The following is a 20,078-nucleotide window of genomic DNA, read 5'->3' on the forward strand; positions in this document are numbered from 1 at the left end:
CGGTATCACAGCAGACCAGAATAATACGAAGGTTGATACAGCGCCGAAGGTGTGAGCAGGAAAGCTTCGGCGTGGTAGCAAAAAAATGAAACCGACTTAAAGATGAAAAGGCTATTCAGACCTCGATAGATTACTATAGAATTATTATCAAATGTAAAGGGCATAAATGTAATTTTGTATGGGCTGTGTCCTGTGCCTATAAATAGGTGAACAGTACCCCCGTACTGTTCACGCGAATCTGGCATTTGCTTTTGCGCCACACCTGTACTTTCATATACTTCCAAGCTAAAGGTACATTTGTAATTCAATGTTATTTTTGTTTCTTCACAGTAATAATATATAATTGTCTATGTTATCATTTATATTCCTTATAATCCATTCTTCATCATCGTTTGCTATGTTTATGAAGGTATGTCCTTCATAACCTTCGTCCAAAAATCATTATATCCTAAGGGAAATAATGCTTCGAAGGACGAAGGACTTTATAAATTAACATTTTCTGTGTTGCCTTGTTCTTAACTCATAGCATTTGAGAACAAGTCCCCAACATCCGAAGCCGCGGTCGAGTCTGTCTTCCGTGGTCGAGGTCGAGTCCGAGCCCCTGGGTCGGGCGAGGCGGAGTTCGTTGTCTTCTAGGGCTGAGCCCAAGTCCGAGCCCTGGGTCGAGCGGAGCGGAGTTCGTCGTCTTCTGGGGCTGAGCCCAAGTCCGAGCCCTGGGTCGGGCGGAGCGGAGTTCGTCGTCTTCCGGGGCTGAGCCCGTGTCCGAGCCCCTGGTCGGGCAGAGCGGAGTTCGCCGTCTTCCGGGACTTAGCCCGAGTCCGAGCCATGGGTCGGGCGAAGCAGAGTTCGCCGTCTTCCGGGACTTAGCCCGAGTCCGAGCCCTGGGTCGGGCGGAGTGGAGTTCGCCGTCTTCCGGGACTTAGCCCGAGTCCGAGCCCTGGGTCGGGCGGAGCGGAGTTCGCCGTCTTTCGGGACTTAGCCCGAGTCCAAGCCCTGGGTCGGGCGAAGTGGAGCTTCCTATGATGCCTTCGGCAGGGCCTGACTGCCTGTCAGTTTCACTCTGTCAAGTGGCACCGCAGTCGGAGTGGCGCAGGCGGCGCTGTCCTTCTGTCAGGTCGGTCAGTGGAGCGGCGAAGTGACGGCGGTCACTTCGGCTCTGCCGGCTGGGGGGCGCGCGTCAGGATAAAGGTGTCAGGCCACCTTTGCATTAAATGCTCCTGCGATTTGGTCGGTTGGTGCGGCGATTTGGTCAGGGTTGCTTCTTAGCGAAGGCAGGGCCTCGGGCGAGCCGGAAATATGTTCGCCGTTGGAGGGGGGCCTCGGGCGAGACGGAAATCCTCCGGGGTCGGCTACCCTTGTCCGAGGCTAGGCTCGGGCGAGGCGTGATCAAGTCGCTCGAATGGACTGATCCCTGACTTAATCGCACCCATCAGGCCTTTGCAGCTTTATGCTGATGGGGGTTACCAGCTAAGAATTAGGAGCCTTGAGGGTACCCCTAATTATGGTCCCCGACAGTAGCCCCCGAGCCTCGAAGGGAGTGTTAGCACTCGCTTGGAGGCTCTCGTCGCACTTTTTTGCAAGGGGACCAGCCTTTCTCGGTTGCATTTTGTTCCGGTGGGTGCGCGCGAGCGCACCCGCCGGGTGTAGCCCCCGAGGCCTCGGAGGAGTGGTTTCACTCCTTCGAGGTCTTAATGCCTTGCGTAATGCTTCGGCTGGTCTGGTTGTTCCCTCATGCGAGCTGGCCGTAGCCCGGGTGTACGGTTCGGTCCCAAGTTCTCGGGCTGGTATGTTGACGCTGTCAACGGTTCGGCCGGAGCCGGGTTTGCGAGAGCAGCCCCCGAGCCTCTGCACAGGGCGAGAGGGCGATCAGGGACAGACTCGGCTTTTTTACATACGCCCCTGCGTCGCCTTTCCGCAAGGAGGAGGGGGGAAAGCGCCATGTTGCCCTCGATGGGCGCCGAACATGGTGTCTCCGGTGAGCTGCAAGCGGGTAATCCGAGTGGACGTCCGTGCCCCGTTCGTTAGGGGTCGGCTAGGGGCCCAGAGGCACGCCCAAAAGTACCTGCGGGTGATCTGCCGGACCCGGTCCCCTGGCGACGGGGTCCGAGGGCTCGATGCCTCGCTCTGATGGGATTCCGTTACAAGATCATTCCCGCTGGTCTCGGAAATGTCCTAGGGTACCTCGGGAGCGCAGCCCGAGCCTTGGTTATGTATCGAACGTACCCATGGTCATCCCTCGCTCGGCGTCTGAGGCGGCTGTGAACCCTTCGGGGGCCAGCCTTCAAACCCCTGATCAGTAATGGGCGCGGAGCCCGAGTAGTCTGAAGCGGCCGTGGAACCCTTCCGAGGGGCCGACCTTCGAACCTCTGACCAGTAGTGGGTGTAGGGCCCACGCGATCTGAGGCGGCTGTCGATCCCTTCCGGGGGGCCAGCCTTCGAACCTCTGATCAGTAGGGAGGCTCGGAGCCTGGTTCCTTCACGGGGAAGGATCCTTTTCGGGGTATCCCCCTTTCCCGGTCCCTGTTGCAAGAGAGAGAAAGAGGAAAAAGGAAAAGGATACGAAATCGAACGACGCGGCGTACCTTTTTTGACGCGGTTATTATGGCGAAGGCGAAGCGTCGCCTGCTTCTCCTGCCAGAGGCGCCGCCTGTCCCGCTGCGGAGTTGATGCGACGGGGCGAGTGGTTCGCGGGGCAGCCGTTGCACGTGCGCGAGCCGTTCGAGGAACGGAACGCGGGCGCGTTGTCTTCACGCCGTGAGAGAGGGTTCTCTCGCTGCCCCCGGATGGGACGTGAGCTTGGCTGACGACGTGACTGCTGCTCCTGCCCGCCTGCCACCATCATTACTGCCGACCCATTTTTGGCCGCACTGACCGCCGCGCCAGGCTGGCGCAGCTGGGTCGTGCGCTGGGTCGCCTCGAGTCGCGGTACTGGTTCCGCAGTCGAGGAGGCGTGGTGGTGGCGCAAGTGGCGGTGCAGTTGCATGCACGAAACATTCGGCGCGCCGGTTGCATGACGCGTGGGCCTGGGCCTCCATGCTGGGCGTGTTGGTAGTCGGAGAAGCGCGCCCACTTGGCGCGGTTGCATGCCGCCTGCATGGCTGCCCGCCCCTTTCGCCCGTTGGTCTGGGCAAAAGTGGAGGGTCACTTGTAACCGCTGGGCGGTTGTGCGCACCGCGCACAGCGGTTTGGCTTCTTCTGCTCTGAGCCGGCTTGCATGACGTGTGGGACCCAGCCCCCGCGCCGCAGGGGAGGACCTTGGAGTGTGTTGGAGAAGACTCAGCCTACGACGGTTAGGGGCGCAAGTAGGGAGAGTCGCCTTTAAAAGGAGGGTGACCCCCTTTGGAAGGCGACCATGTCTTCGCGCTCCCTTACGCATCGTGTCTTTCCACCTTCCAAGCCCCCGGATGGGGGATACCCGCCGTCTTTCCGCCTCATCGTTGGAGGGACACAACTCCGTGGGAGTTGGTACCTTTCAGCCATCGTTCGGCTTCAAGGATTTTCATCATGCAGCCCGGCTGCACCCCTCCGCCGGCGGTCACCCAAGATGGTGACCTCCAGCTTGATGGTGGGGGAAAGCGAGCCGGGCTGCGGCCTCTGCCCCTCCCTCAGCCTCAAGGATTTTCAACACCAGGGCTGGGGAGGGGAGTGTGTCGAGTTGGGGTCGGCCCCTGCGTGGGCGGTAGCCCGCTCCTTCCCTCAGTGATCGGAGGGAAGGGCGGTCGTCGTCCATGGTGCCGGCAGCTGCAACGTGCCTGGCTCTCGGACGCGAGTGGCTTCGGAGCCGCTCCCGGCGCCGGCGTCTGCCACGGCAGCTGGAAGAGGTTCTTCCGCCGACGAGATAGCCAGGGCCGCCCACGGAACGACCTCCAACTCTACGGCCTTCTACCCGTCCTTGCCTCACGAGTTTGGGCATGGGCGGGGGCCTCTTGGCAGCAGCATCCGCCCTGAGGTCAGTGTTGCCGCTGTTCGGCCCCCCGGAGCAGAAGTCGTCGTCGTTGCCACTGCTGGAGCGGGCGATGGCGCGCCGTTCGTCGGTCTTCTGTTGCTCCGCAGGCCCCCCTCATCGAGTGGGGTTGTTCGTACCTGCGGAGGTGGAACCGAAGTTCCGTTTGTAATGGCACTTTGAATGCCAGTGTTTTTGTTCATTGTGGCTGTCGAGGCCTGAACATGTATGTAATTTTGGCACGGAGCCGTGTTTTTTCCTCATTTTCAAGCACTAAGACTCGCCTGTTGGTTGTCTGAACCGCTTCACCAAGCGTGAGTCGCCCCGTGTAAAGGTGACGAGTGAGGTATCCGTATCCCGGAGGCGTAGGAGTCCCTCGGCTCGGTCGGCCTTGTTGTCCGAGGCTCCCCTAGCTTAGTTAAAGGGACCCCTTGGCCGCTCTTGGATGAGTCGAGGCCAGGGGTAGCGATATCAGCATGAACAGGGGCAGAGTTGGCTCGAAAATAAACCTGGTTGGCCAGAGCCTAGCCGGGTCGTCCGTTAGCGGGACCAACGTCGGAGTTGACCAGCCGAGGCCTCGGGTCGGGCCGACGCCCTTGGAGGACGGCTGGCCGAGGCTTCGGGGTGACCGGCCGAGCCGCCTGCTTGGGCCGGATTCCCGGAGAAGACCCTGGCAGCGATTGCCCGGGCGTGGTGATGACGTCGTCCTTTAGAGTGGAGATCCTCGGACCGCGTCATCGTCCGAGGCTAGGTCGGACCTCGCCGAAGGTGTCGTCGATGCCGAGGGTGTTGCTGCCCCCTTCTAGCGTCAAGACCCGAGCCTGCAGGATCAGATTGTCTTGTAGCGTGTGTTTCCTGCGGCCGCCGAGGCCAAAACACACCCTCGCCGTGTTGTAAAGCTGCGTCTCTTTTCCTCTTGTTTCGAGTATCTGGACTTTTTTGTCGGTAACAGAATTGCTTGTGCAAGCGAGAGTTGCTTCTCACGGAAGGTGACGAGTGAGGTATCCATATCCCGGAGGCGTAGGAGTCCCTCGGCTCGGTCGGCCTTGCCGCTTACGCGCACTCTTACCCGTCCATGGGGTTCTGTCACCGACACAGTCGAGAAGGCTCGAAGGATCGCTTCGGCAGAAGAGCTTCCGAACGTGAAGACTTGTTCGGTCCACGGAATCACTTATCCGAACGTGAGTTACTTATAGCAGAAGGTGATGAGTGAGGTATCCGTATCCCGGAGGCGTAGGAGTCCCTCAGCTCGGTCAGCCTTGGCTGCTTACGTGTACTCCGTCGTTTTTGGGATCCACTTTTCGAAGTTGTCGAAAAGCACAAAAGGCATTCTGGCAGAAAAGATCTTTCTTCGAGGAAAATTTCGACGCAGAGGGGGTTCCCCCCCTTTTAGCCCCCGAGGGAGGGTCGGGCTTTGCCGAGGCGAGGCCGACCCTTCCTTGATGACTAAACTTTGCGTGGTTGTGAGGTATATGAACAACTTGAAAACATCTTAAGGGTAGAAGCGACGTAGCTGTTGGATGTTCCAAGCGTTGCCGTAGACCTCGCCTTGACTGTTGGCCAGCTTGTACGTTTCGGGCTTCAGAACCTCGGTGATGACGAACGGTCCCTCCCAGGGGGGCGCGAGCTTGTGCCTCCCTCGGGCGTCTTGTCGCACCCGAAGCACTAGGTCGCCCACCTGGAGGTCTCGGGACCGGACCCCTCGGGCGTGGTAGCGTCGCAGGGACTGCTGGTACCGCGCTGAGTGTAGTAATTCCTTGTCCCGAGCCTCCTCCAGCTGGTCCAGCGAGTCTTCTCGGCTAGCTTGGTTGCTTTGATCGCTGTAGGCTCTCGTCCTTGGGGAGTCGTATTCCAGGTCTGTGGGCAAGACGGCCTCGGCCCCGTAGACTAGGAAGAACGGCGTGAAGCCCGTGGCTTGGCTCGGCGTTGTCCTCAGGCTCCAGACCACCGAGGGGAGTTCCTTCATCCATCGCTTGCCGAACTTGTTGAGGTCGTTGTAGATCCGAGGCTTGAGCCCTTGTAGAATCATGTCGTTGGCACGCTCTACTTGCCCATTTGACATGGGATGAGCCACGGCGGCCCAGTCCACCCGGATGTGGTGATCCTCGCAGAAGTCCAAGAACTTTCTGCCGGTGAACTGGGTGCCATTGTCGGTGATGATGGAGTTCGGGACCCCGAAGCGATGGATGATGTTGGTGAAGAACGCCACCGCTTGCTCGGACCTGATGCTGTTCAGGGGTCGGACCTCGATCCACTTCGAGAATTTGTCGATGGCGATCAGCAGGTGCGTGTAGCCCCCGGGTGCCTTCTGCAAGGGGCCAACGAGATCCAGACCCCACACAGCGAAAGGCCAGGTGATGGGTATCGTCTGCAGGGCCTGAGCGGGCAGGTGGGTCTGCCTCGCGTAGAATTGACACCCTTCGCAGGTGCGGACAATTCTAGTGGCATCGGCCACCACCGTCGGCCAGTAGAAGCCTTGTCGGAAAGCATTCCCGACAAGGGCTCGAGGCGCTGCGTGATGGCCGCAAGCCCCCGAGTGTATCTCTCGCAGGAGTTCCTGACCTTCGGCGACGGAGATGCGTCGCTGGAGGATGCCTGAGGGGCTGCGGTGGTAGAGCTTCTTCTCGTTGCCCAGCAAGACGAACGACTTGGTGCGCCGCGCCACCCGCCGAGCCTCGGCTCGGTCGAGGGGTAGCTCTCCTTGGTGGAGATATTGCAGGTACGGGGTCTGCCAGTTTCGATCAGGCGTGACCCCACTTTGCTCCTCGACGCGTAGTGCCTCACCCTCGGGGACCGAGGGTACCTCGGGCTGAACCGAGGGTGCCTCGGGCCGAGCTGAGGGTGCCTCGGGCTGTGCCGAGGATACCTCGGGCTGGGCCGAGGGTACCTCGGACTGGGCCGAGGGCGCCTCAGGCTCGGGCGAGCCGTCGATCCTGACGGAGGGTTGATGCAGATCCCGGGAGAAGACGTCCGAGGGAACCGTTGTTCGCCCCGAGGCTATTTTAGCCAGCTCGTCCGTAGTCTCGTTGTAGCGCCGAGCGATGTGGTTGAGCTCGAGCCCGTAGAACTTGTCTTCCAAGCGCCGAACCTCATTGCAGTAGGCCTCCATCTTCGGGTCGCGGCAGTGGGAGTTCTTCATGACTTGGTCGATGACGAGCTGCGAGTCACCGCGGGCGTCGAGGCGCCGGACCCCTAGCTCGATGGCGATCCGCAACCCGTTGACCAGAGCCTCATACTCAGCCACATTGTTGGACGCCGGGAAATGGAGGCGTAGCACATAGCGTATGTGTTTCCCGAGGGGCGAGATGAAGAGTAGGCCTGCGCCGGCTCCCGTCTTCATCAACGACCCGTCGAAAAACATGGTCTAGAGCTCCGGTTGGATCGGAGCCGTCGGTAGCTGGGTGTCGACCCATTCGGCCACGAAGTCCGCCAGAACCTGGGACTTGATGGCCTTCCGAGGGGCGAACGAGATTGTCTCGCCCATGATTTCCACCGCCCACTTTGCAATCCTACCCGAGGCCTCTCGGCACTGGATGATCTCCCCCAGGGGGAAGGATGACACCACAGTTACCGGATGAGACTCGAAGTAGTGTCGCAACTTCCGCCGTGTCAGGATCACTGCATATAGCAGCTTCTGAACTTGTGGGTAGCGGATCTTGGTTTCGCACAGTACCTCGCTGACGAAGTAAACTGGCCTCTGAACGGGCAATGCATGCCCCTCTTCTTGCCTCTCGACCATAATCGCGGCGCTAACCACCTGAGTGGTCGCGGCGACGTAGACCAAGAGGGCTTCTCCGGCAGCTGGAGGCACCAAGATAGGCGCCTTTGTGAGGAGCGCCTTCAGGTTCCCGAGAGCTTCCTCGGCCTCAGGGGTCCAGGTGAAGCACTCGGCCTTCCTTAAGAGGCGGTACAGAGGTAGACCTCTTTCACCGAGGCGTGAGATGAAGCGGCTCAGAGCCGCGAGACATCCCATGACCCTCTGTACGCCTTTCAAGTCCTTGATGGGCCCCATGCTGGTGATGGCTGCGATCTTCTCCGGGTTGGCTTCGATGCCCCGCTCGGAGACGATGAACCCCAAGAGCATGCCTCGGGGCACCCCGAAGACACACTTCTCGGGATTGAGCTTGACGCCTTTCGCCTTGAGACATCGGAACGTCACTTCAAGGTCGGAAAGGAGGTCAGAAGCCTTCCTCGTCTTGACTACGATGTCATCGACGTAGGCCTCGACCGTGCGGCCAATGTGTTCGCTGAACACATGGTTCATGCACCGCTGGTACGTCGCGCCCGCATTCCTCAAGCCGAACGGCATGGTGACATAGCAGTACATGCCGAAGGGTGTGATGAAAGAAGTCGCGAGCTGGTCGGACTCTTTCATCCTGATTTGATGATACCCTGAGTAGGCATCGAGGAAAGACAGGATTTCGCACCCAGCAGTGGAATCCACGATTTGATCGATGCGAGGCAGAGGGTAGGGAACCTTCGGACATGCTTTGTTGAGACCAGTGTAGTCTACACACATCCGCCATTTCCCCCCTTTCTTTCTCACAAGCACAGGGTTGGCAAGCCATTCGGGATGGAATACCTCTTTGATGAACCCTGCCGCCATTAGCTTGTGGATCTCCTCGCCTATGGCTCTGCGCTTCTCCTCGTCGAATCGGCACAGAGGCTGCTTGACGGGTCGGGCTCCGGCTTGAATGTCCAGCGAGTGCTCGGCGACATCCCTCGGTATGCCGGGCATGTCCGAGGGACTCCACGCGAAGACGTCGGTGTTCGCGCGGAGAAAGTCGACGAGCACTGCTTCCTATTTGGGATCGAGCCCGGAGCCGATCCGGATCTGCTTGGAGGCGTCGCCGCTGGGGTCGAGGGGGACGGCCTTAACCGTCTCCACTAGCTCGAAGTTGCCGGCATGACGTTTCACGTCTGGCACCTCTTTAGAGAGGCTTTCCAGGTCGGCGATGAGGGCCTCGGCGTACTCCACGCACTCCACGTCGCATTCGAACGCGTGTTTGTACGTGGGGCCGACGGTGATGACCCCGTTGGGGCCCGGCATCTTGAGCTTCAGGTAGGTGTAGTTGGGGACGACCATGAACTTCGCGTAGCATGTCCTTCCCAGTACCGCGTGGTAGGTTCCTCGGAACCCAACCACCTCGAACGTCAGGGTCTCCCTTCGGAAGTTGGAGGGTGTTCCGAAGTAGACGGGAAGGTCGAGTTGTCCGAGGGGCTGGACGCGCTTCCCGGGAATGATCCCATGGAAGGGCGCAGCGCGTGCTCGGACGGAGGACAGATCGACACGCAAGAGCCCGAGGGTCTCGGCGTAGATGATGTTGAGGCTGCTGCCTCCGTCCATGAGGACCTTGGTGAGCCTGACGTCGCCGATGACGGGGTCGACGACGAGCGGGTACTTCCCCGGGCTCGGCACGTGGTCGGGGTGGTCGGCTTGGTCGAAGGTGATGGGCTTGTCAGACCCGTCTAGGTAGACTGGCGCCGCCACCTTCACCGAGCAGACCTCCCGACGCTCTTGTTTGCGGTGCCGAGCCGAGGCATTCGCCGCTTGCCCACCGTAGATCATGAGGCAGTCGCGGACCTCGGGGAACTCTCCTGCTTGGTGATCTTCCTTCTTGTCGTCGTCGCGGGCCCTGCCACCCTCCGCGGGTGGCTCGGCCCTGTGGAAGTGGCGCCGAAGCATGACGCACTCCTCAAGGGTGTGCTTGACGGGCTCCTGGTGATAGGGGCACGGCTCCTTGAGCATCTTGTCAAAGAGGTTGGCACCTCCGGGGGGTTTCCGAGGGTTCTTGTACTCGGCGGCGGCGACAAGGTCCGCGTCGGCGGCGTCGTGTTTTGCTTGCGACTTCTTCTTGCCTTTCTTCTTGGCGCCGCGCTGAGTCGACACCTCGGGAGCATCTTCCGATGGGTGGCCCTGGGGCTGCTTGTCCTTTCGGAAGATAGCCTCTACCGCCTCCTGGCCGGAGGCGAACTTGGTGGCGATGTCCATCAGCTCGCTCGCCCTGGTGGGGGTCTTGCGACCCAGCTTGCTCACTAGGTCGCGGCAGGTGGTGCCGGCGAGGAACGCGCCGATGACATCCGAGTCGGTGATGTTGGGCAGCTCGGTGCGCTGCTTCGAGAATCGCCGGATGTAGTCCCGGAGAGACTCTCCCGGCTGCTGCCGGCAGCTCCGGAGGTCCCAGGAATTCCCGGGGCACACGTACGTGCCCTGGAAATTGCCGGCGAAAGCTTGGACTAGGTCGTCCTAGTTGGAGATCTGCCCCGGAGGCAGGTGCTCCAACCAGGCGCGAGCGGTGTCGGAGAGGAACAGGGGGAGGTTGCGGATGATGAGGTTGTCATCGTCCGTTCCACCCAGTTGGCAGGCCAGACGGTAGTCCGCGAGCCACAGTTCCGGTCTCGTCTCCCCCGAGTACTTTGTGATAGTAGTCGGGGGTCGGAACCGGGTCGGGAACGGTGCCCGTCGGATGGCCCGGCTGAAGGCCTGCGGACCGGGTGGTTCGGGCGAGGGACTCCGATCCTCCCCGCTGTCGTAACGTCCCCCACGCCAGGGGCGGTAGCCTCGGCACACCCTCTCGTCGAGGTGGGCCCGACGGTCGCGGTGATGGTGCTCGTTGCCGAGGCGGCCCGGGGCCGCAGGCGCGGTGTTGCGCGTGCGCCCGGTGTAGACCGAGGCTTCCCGCATGAATCGGGAAGTCGCGGCATCAGGTTCCGAGGGGTACCCCTGCCTTCGGGAGGCAGAGCTCTCGGCCCGTTAGACCACGGCACCTTCCAGGAGATTCTTGAGCTCCCCCTGGATTCGCCGGCCCTCGGTGGTTGATGGCTCCGGCATCACGCGGAGAAGCATCGCTGCTGCAGCCAGGTTCTGGCCGACCCCACTAGATGCGGGTGGTGGCCTGACCCTGACGTCGTCGGTGACGCGATGCTGGAAGCCCTGGGGCAGATGACGTATTTCTCCGGCCAGTGGTTGGCCCGCCCATGCCTGCCCGACGTCCCGGCGGATCGGCTCAAGCGCTCCTGCTCCCTCGTCGAGCCTGGCCTACACCCCGCGGATTTGCTCGAGCTGTGGGTCATGGCCCCCCGCCTGAACGGGGACCACAGCTAGCTCCCGTGGGATGTCAACGCGGGGCACCGGCCTAGGGAGATCACCGTCCTCCGGCATGCCGAGATGATTGCCTTCGGAGGGACCCCCTAGATCGACGTGGAAACATTCGCGGCTTGGGCAGCAGTCCTCGTCGCCGAGGCCACGGCTACCGTCGGAACAGTCGGAGAGGCAGTAGTCACATGCGGTCATGAAGTCCCGCATGGCACTAGGGTTGCCAAGTCCAGAGAAATCCCAACAGATGCTAGGCTCGTCGTCTTCCTCGGACCCAGAGGGCCCGTAGGTTGAGACGTCCGTCAGCCGGTCCCAAGGCGACCGCATGCGAAACCCCAGAGGGTTTGGACTCGCCTCTACGAGAGCGCCCGCCAGAGCGGGGTCACTAGGCGGGTCGAGGCTGAATCCAAATGACGTGGGATGAGAATCGGTCGGTACCTCTTGGTCGACGAGCGGCGATAAAGTCACGTCGGGGACTGACTGCACCGTCGTCTCAGGTACAAGGGTGACGTCCAGCAAGCTTTTCGCGAGCGCACTGGCGTCGTCCGCTTGCTCGGGATTAGCGTGTCGCGGGGAGACAGCGCTCGTCTTCGTCTCAAGCGCGAAGTCGATACCCGGTGCGCCCCCCGTTGGTGTGCCGGCACTGTCGACTCGCTCGACAGCCGACAAGGCGCTGCCTCCTGCTTGGCCTTGGTCGCCCTGCCTTCCCCTTCGTCGGCGGGGAAGAGGGCGGGATGAGCTCGAAGGTTGTTCTTCCACCACGCGGGGAAGACGTCGTCGATTCCGCCGCCGGCGGGCGGACTGTCGGCCGCCATTGCCGCTGTCGTCCGGCGGTGGAATGAGTATCATGTCGTAGCTGCCGTCGAGGGACATGAACTCAAGACTCCCGAAACGGAGCACCGTCCCGGGTTGGAGAGGTTGCTGGAGACTGCCCATCTGGAGCTTGACGGGAAGCTGTTCGTCAACACGCAGCAGGCCCCTACCTGGCGCGCCAACTGTCGGCATTTCGAGACCGGGGGGTCCCTGGGCCGACGAGTGAATGTCGCCGCGTGCCCCAGCCCAGATGGGTCAAGCGCGAGGGCGAGCGCGAAGGGGGGAGAGCGAGGCGGCCGGAGACCGACGTGAGAGAGGTGGGAATCCCGCGGCCTTCGTGTTCGTCCCGCGCCCAGGTCGGGTGCGCTTGCAGTAGGGGGTTACAAGCGTCCACGCGGGAGAGGGAGCGAGCGGCTTCAAGCGAGCGCCTGTCTCGTCCTCGTCCCCGCGCGGCCAACCCTCTCTAAGAGGGCCCTGGTCCTTCCTTTTATAGGCGTAAGGAGAGGATCCAGGTGTACAATGGGGGGTGTAGCAGAGTGCTACGTGTCTAGCGGAGGAGAGCTAGCGCCCTAAGTACATGCCGTTGTGGCAGCCGGAGAGATTTTGGCACCCAGCTGGTGTGATGTCGTGGCCGTCGGAGGAGCGATGGAGCCTGGCGGAGGGACAGCTGTCGGAGCGGTTGAGTCCTTGTTGACGTCCTCTTGCTTTCGTAAGGGGGCTGAGAGCCGCCGTCGTCACAGGGTACGCGGGGCGCCGTCATTGCCTATCCGGCGGAGCTAGCCAGATGGGACGCCGGTCTTGTTCCCTGCGGCCCGAGTCAGCTCGGGGTAGGGTGATGATGGTGCCTCCTGTTGACGTGGCTGGTCTGCGCCCTAGGTTGGGCGATGTGGAAGCTCCTCCGAAGCCGCGGTCGAGTCTGTCTTCCGTGGTCGAGGTCGAGTCCGAGCCCCTGGGTCGGGCGAGGCGGAGTTCATTGTCTTCCAGGGCTGAGCCCAAGTCCGAGCCCTAGGTCGGGCGGAGCGGAGTTCGTCGTCTTCTGGGGCTGAGCCCAAGTCCGAGCCCTAGGTCGGGCGGAGCGGAGTTCGTCGTCTTCCGGGGCTGAGCCCGTGTCCGAGCCCCTGGTCGGGCGGAGCGGAGTTCGCTGTCTTCCGGGACTTAGCCCGAGTCCGAGCCCTGGGTCGGGCGAAGCGGAGTTCGCCGTCTTCCGGGACTTAGCTCGAGTCCGAGCCCTGGGTCGGGCGGAGCGGAGTTCACCGTCTTCCGGGACTTAGCCCGAGTCCGAGCCCTGGGTCGGGCGGAGCGGAGTTCGCCGTCTTCCGGGACTTAGCCCGAGTCCGAGCCCTGGGTCGGGCGAAGCGGAGCTTCCTATGATGCCTTCGGCAGGGCCTGACTGCCTGTCAGTTTCACTCTGTCAAGTGGCACCGTAGTCGGAGTGGCGCAGGCGGCGCTGTCCTTCTGTCAGGTCGGTCAGTGGAGCGGCAAAGTGATGGCGGTCACTTCGGCTCTGCCGGCTGGGGGGCGCGCGTCAGGATAAAGGTGTCAGGCCACCTTTGCATTAAATGCTCCTGCGATTTGGTCGGTTGGTGCGGCGATTTGGTCAGGGTTGCTTCTTAGCGAAGGCAGGGCCTCGGGCGAGCCGGAAATATGTTCGCCGTTGGAGGGGGGCCTTGGGCGAGACGGAAATCCTCCGGGGTCGGTTGCCCTTGTCCGAGGCTAGGCTCGGGCGAGGCGTGATCAAGTCGCTCAAATGGACTGATCCCTGACTTAATCGCACCCATCAGGCCTTTGCAGCTTTATGCTGATGGGGGTTACCAGCTGAGAATTAGGAGCCTTGAGGGTACCCCTAATTATGGTCCCCGACAGCTAGTGACTTGTTTGCTTAAGCCCAAAATTAGGCCATGTTCTTATTTAGTGAACCATGTCCCAAAGCGGAATTTTCCATTATCCCTCCACGACCAAACCCATGCAACTAAATGCTTAGATAATTTATTTGTTGGACATAAAGTGTACCCAAGCTTAAAACGAGAATCTTGAGTTATATCTCCTTCCAAAACAATGTCCTCGTTTGGTTGGTGCAAGCTGATGTCCCTTATCCAGTTTTGCCTCTTCTTAAGGATCATGTCGTTATTTTATCAACCTAACTTAGGAAAGGACTACCCAATCTTTTCCTTGAACTTGATGCCTTTTGTTTACTCATATCTATCGAAGGCATACCAACTTAATCTTGTGATTGTTTTCCCTCCGTATCTAATTAGATACTAATCCTTGTCCTCGTGATCTCTATGATGGGCGTAGAAATATTATTGGGCTAAAGCAACAGTCTCCCATCATACTCCTTTCTTCAAGTTTAGGTTTTGGCCATATCGTGTTCATTTCATCGGGCCATGATCTATTTGGCTCTCTACTTGTAACCATTCTTACAGGTGGAGTCTCTTTTGTATATTGTCATCCTTGACCAGTCTATTTGTGTTGTGTGAGATTTCTTATTGGTTATGTCTGGTATTGGCGTTATGTCTAAAATTGATGATGCCGCGCCAAAACCGAGGGCCTCCTGTGGGTATACACACAAGGTTGTGCTACTCGGTACACGATTGTATCACAGTTAGTAGTCATAATCCATTATGATATTATATCAATATGTTATCTCTACACAAATTGCTCTTACCACGTGAGATTCATTATTGGTGATGTTCGGCAATGGTGTCATGGTTAAGGACTTGTGGTACCGTGGCGAAACTGAGAGCCCCTTGTGAATGTACACGCAAGGTTATGCTGCTTGGCGCATGCGAGTATCGAAGTCTCTGGCTATGATCCATTATGGAACTACACTGATATGTTATTTTCCGTGGACCTTCCTTTGAAACGATTTCGGTGTTGTTTGTCGAAGTGATCAAGCAACATCTATCATTTTGCTGGATCAAAAGGGCATACCACTTTTGTGTGGTTTCTTTTCTTTTGATCTTGGTAGTGACTACTTATACAAGTTCCCTTTACGTCCTTTGTGTAAAGGTGAAGCCTTGGAGCTTTTTAGTGTTAGAAAACAACTGATTAGCTCTCAAAAATGGAGATTGGCTTTTTCCCTGCTGCTGAGATGCAGGAGTTTGTTCATTCGCTCTCTTATTTAATGCATGTATTCCTGAACCAAGTCAGTTCATCTCGCATGGAGAAACAGATGAACAATCTGACCGAATGGATTTCTATCCAAGTGCATGATCACCTGGTCACAAAAGTGAACTCTTAACCCTTGGTTTGCCGATGGGTACTAATAGGACCTACTCAATGTCAACATTAGTCCAACGAGTTGGTTTTACTAACTTGTAGCTACATTGTGAACAAAAGTTGAGTTTAGAGATAGTTTTGTCGAGTTGTCTAAACTCACTTTTGTACAACCCCTCTTAAGGAAGTGTTTATAAGAATCGAGATTAAGTCGACCAGTAACCCCCTAATTATCGCTCTAGTCATGCCTCGATCCCCTCGCGTGTGCTTTTCCAGCATGTGTGATCAAGTCGAGCCATGCCTAGTGCTTGATAAAGTGGATTGATTGTGAAGTCAACCTTTGTTGATCATCTTCACTAATGCGTTCCTCGAATTTTTATCTTCTTGGAACTTGAATTCCTCAAGTGACCACTTGTTGGTACACCTCCTTCTGTGTGTTTTACCCAAGATGGTGCATTTGATTCTGTTTGGGTAAAATCGCATATTTACCGCTCGCTCAACAGACTTAGATAGTATAGTGTCATCAGAAAAAGGCAAACTGCACACATGGAACCTTATGTGTTCCTCTGGCAGACATCGTCTCTATTGTTGGACATCTCTAAGTTAGCTTAAGGCGATACATGTTATGTCCACTAGAGAAACCACACCCTGAGACACTCGCCTTTATTTGGAAATGTCTCATTATTATCGCTGATATGGACATGGGTTACATACTTCTCTACTCTTAAAAGTCTTTCGCTCTGAATCTCGGGACGAGATTCTTTTAAGGGGGAGGGCTGTAACACCCCTGGTGTTTATATTCTGCTCGACAATGAGTATGGATTTAAGCACGTAATAACAGTTGATAAAACGGATGCTAAAATTTAAACATCTTCGCCTATTACGATTTTAGTATCGCATCTGTTTCGTCTGTCACGAGTTCGACATCGTTTTTATTTAGCCGGGCTCTTCCTAAATTTTCGTGATGTTCGGAACATAGCTGTTTCAAAAAATGGTGCGTCCGGTGATTATTTAAAATTTATCGCTCGCGCGAATACGAATTCGGAAGCTCGACTCACTCGAATGATTTTATCCCGAACAAATTAATTTGAACTCATCGACTAAGGTTTTCGGTGCAAATAATTCAGTTCCCATTCGTCAACCGTGAAATCGCGTACATGGATCCGAAATTGAGCTTCGATTCACTGGTAAATTATCCATGGCTGTGGAACCAGGTGTTCAGACGCGGATGAAATTATTTGATTTCGAATCAAATAGAACACAGTCTGAAATACTGTTGTTAACACCGTTCTGATTTGTTCCGACGACATCTCGCCCTGATCCAAATGTTCAGATATAAATAACTGATTAAAGATCCATATGACTTCGAGAATTGCTTCACGTTATCTTCCTCTCTCATGTGCTAGCGTTGATTTTTGTTCCTTCGTTTGTTTCTATCCCGTGCAGCCACTGGATATTTTCCCCTGGCCTCACCCCTTCGCTACTCTATCTATCAAATATCTTTGATACCAATTGTTAGCTACAGCTAGAGAATACAGAAGGTAGCAGAAATGGGGAAGGAGACAACAGGAAGAAGAAGGTGGAGGCAGCAGGAATACGAGAGTTCCTTTCGGTAGCGTTCACAATGTTTAGGTTTGATGCCTTACACGACAGCCACCCAGAGAACTTAACTCCGCCCACACACAGAGAGCAGCAGCAGGTTACACCCATTTTGGGCCTTGGACTCGAGGGTTGGCGCGGCGCTGGCGACGTGGACGCTCGTCTGCCACTTGGGCCACTTGCTGCTGTGCGTCGGGCTGGATTTCGACCTCCTGTTGCTGGGCTTCCGACTGCAGACCATCCGGTTGGCTCACACTCATCACGTCACCTGCTCTCCACTGCCCTCTCTATCTCCTCTAGTCGGTTACCGTACGTGGACGCCAGAGCTTTTGTTCCTTATCCCGTCGGCCGTCGCTATCTCTCTTTCCCCTTGATTTTTCCTGCCGCCGCTCAGTTCCTGGAAGCAAATCCCGCCGCCGAAGACTTGCTTCTTCCCAGCCGAGCCCTTTCCCCACCCGTTCCTCCATCTCACTGTGTCGGCGCTCTCCACTCCACACCTCGTTCCTGTGCTGGCCATCTTCTTCCTCTGCGTGGTGGCCTACCCCTGTCGGTGCCCAGTCCGAGTGCCGCGTCGCGCCCCCCGTCTCCTCTGCTCGCTCAGCGCCCATCTCCTACGGTGCCTGGCAGCCGCTTCCTCTCTGCTCGCCGCCGCACGCCCTGGAGCTCCAATCGTCGCGCCCTCGGCTCCCTCTTGCCGTGCGCGTCGTGGCAGCTATCCGGCCGCGGAGCAGTCCACGCCATGGAGCTCCCTACCTGACCGCGACCTCGCCGGAAAGCTCTCGCGGCGCTCCTCCTCTGCTGGCGCTCGCCCTGCCCTCTGCCATGGACGCCGTCGGCCTTGACTCCCTCTGGCCGCGGCATCCGTCTTACTCCCTGCTCGACCCTGTTTCTCTCCCAAGCACCTCCGATGGCCTTGCTCGTCTCGCCCCCACCAGAAAAGGCCATCGGGACATCGTGCTGGTCGCGAGTCTCCTCTGTGCTCCATAATCACCTGGACGAGCCTCAACTCATTTACGACCTCCCCCTCTCAGCACGTCAGTGCAGATGTCATATTTGGCCGCGCTCTGTGCTACTCTAGCTCGCGTTCATTCCTAGGTTTGAGTTTGTGTACCACTTGTTCGACAAAATGTGTGAACCAGTTGTCGACCTCGCCATGGATAGCCGATGCGCCATCTATCGCTCCTCGCCGATGTCTCCCTCTGCCATTCCTACAACAGGTTCAGTCCCCTCCATTTCTATGCTCGTTTCCACACCTGATGCGATATGTACTGATGATCTATGCGTATGTGTCTGATGTTGTGAAGGTGAGGCACCTAGGATGTTTGTGATAAAAAAAGGGTTTCAGCACATTGCACATCAGGTACTCCACGTACAAATTGAATCAGAGTCGTCGTCATTTCCACAGCCTGATTTTGTGGGATGAGCTCTTTTGCTATCCTGATTAGTAGCATAGATGGTGGATACGTAGGACTAGTTTAGCTAGAATGCATTCAATGTTTGCAATGTGCTTAAAATTCTCGATTAGACACTTTGAGTGATTAAGTTAAGTCCATGATGCGAATTGTATATTAGGTGTTTATAAAGACGCCTTATCTCATGTAATGTTACGTGGTACGCAGAAACATTAAGTATGCATACTCATCTGATGAAATGACTATTGCGTAATGTGTCTATTGAATTACCTCAGTTCATTTATTGAGGTGATTATGTTCTAGAGTATGAAGTAGTCGTCACACATAAAATCTAGGGTTAAGATGTGGATCATGTGAGAAGTGTCTAAGTGGATACGTAAGTTAACCATGACTACATAGGTCTAGTGTTTCTATCATCTAGTCGACTTATTCGACTAGAATTATTTGTGCCAAGGTTATGGATGCACTAAAGACTTGCTTTAGTAGCTGTCGTGTTCTACGTTTGTTGATTGGTTAAGTGTCATAAATAGATAATTGTTGTTACACAAAATATTTAGGAAGCAAACGACATCGATAAGTCGTTGACATTTAATAATAGTGAGTCTAGGTTTTATTAGACTTCTAAAATATATTTTACTAAGAATGATAGTGTGGGTTAAATAATTTATTCTTGATTAATTTCGGAATTAGATCCGATTAGAAAGCAGGAACGTGAGTGTTGCACTTAGTGTGTTTGGTTTGCTGTTTCGTGATGTTTGCGTTAGATTCAGTTAATCTAGAGAAGCGTAATTATTACGCGTAGTCGTATATCGATAACTAGTATTTCCGTACGAACTTGTACAACGTCTCGCTGCTAGGTGTTTAATTCGCTGTCGTGTAGCATTATTTACGTTTATGATATTCCTGTTTATGTGCATTCATGTGCATTATGCAAATCATTTAGGTACGATAATTAATCACGTGATGCGGAGGACCAGAAATGAGTCGACCACAAGATGAGGACCAGAAATGAGTCGACCACAAGATGCTGGAAAGCGTGAGCTTCTCCGCAAGATGAAGTTGATGGATTAACCTGAAGATGGACAGATGAAACAAGTATAAGAACAAAAGATGGTCGTCAAGCGGGCGTCGTCTAACAAACACTAACGTAGTGTTTGTCCCAGGCAAGCCCCGGTGCATGCAACCCCTTCCTTGTGTTTTTAAATTATTTGTACACACTTTAAGTCTAGTGAATGTTCATTAGGTTTAAGTGAGTTGCTTGGAAACCTTTTGATGCATTGGCTACCTTGAAATCCATTCCTTTTATAGATACTTCTTGTGAAGTATCAAAATATAATTTACAAAAAAATGCTTAGTCCTACTTATAAGCAGATAGAGTTTGTCCTTTGCACTTATGCCTAGCTAAGGTTTATCCTGAGGAAGGATGGCCTCTACCTGCAAGATTATTTTCATTGGGAGCATGGTCGGATTTTACTGCAAAGTTCCCTATAATGCTCTTTTCATCCTTAGGAACACAAAACAATCATAAGGGTGGAAGTACTTAACTCGAGACTTGGGTTAGGAACAGGTGATGCTCTACCCAGGTTAATTAAGTATTGGATGCGTATGTAGGTCTGTATGATCAAGGACTATCTTAACTGGTCACATGCCCTGGATATGGGGCAGGGTAAGCTTGAACTCGGCTATTCCATATGTGAAAAGACAACCGCGCACTGGGCGTGGGAGATGGTGGGAGTAGCTAGAGACTGGATGGGGGAGTACTGTGCTCCCGGGTAGCGCGGACCGGTTCACGTTGTGGAGGATCTGTGGGAACGGTTGACATATGCAAGGGTTAAGTGCTACATATGTCGTGTGGTTAGAGATCCTCAGCTGAGTAAATCGATTCGGATCGCCGTTATATCCCCGGACAGTGGAGACTTGGTCACTAACCTGCAACCTAAGTCAGGATGTAAACATTATGAATAAAAATGATGTTGTACTGATGAGATGGTGAAATTAG

General features: G+C 56.1%; 1 protein-coding gene and 1 pseudogene across 2 annotated transcripts; one reads left to right on the plus strand and one right to left on the minus strand.

Annotated features, from left to right (window-relative positions):
• Positions 1 to 16,924: 16,924 nt before the first annotated feature.
• On the minus strand, positions 16,925 to 18,312 carry LOC118472053 (uncharacterized). The gene has a single exon (XM_035959121.1). The coding sequence runs from the start codon at positions 17,610 to 17,612 to the stop codon at positions 17,265 to 17,267; it is 348 nt and encodes a 115-aa protein (XP_035815014.1). The 5' UTR covers positions 17,613 to 18,312; the 3' UTR covers positions 16,925 to 17,264.
• On the plus strand, positions 16,994 to 19,355 carry LOC100381866 (uncharacterized; annotated as a pseudogene). Its single transcript, NR_157311.1, has 3 exons — positions 16,994 to 17,884; positions 17,972 to 18,027; positions 19,023 to 19,355. The product of NR_157311.1 is annotated as an uncharacterized protein (transcript).
• Positions 19,356 to 20,078: the final 723 nt, after the last annotated feature.

This window comes from Zea mays, chromosome 5 (assembly GCF_902167145.1).
Source record: "Zea mays cultivar B73 chromosome 5, Zm-B73-REFERENCE-NAM-5.0, whole genome shotgun sequence".
NCBI lineage: Eukaryota > Viridiplantae > Streptophyta > Magnoliopsida > Poales > Poaceae > Zea > Zea mays.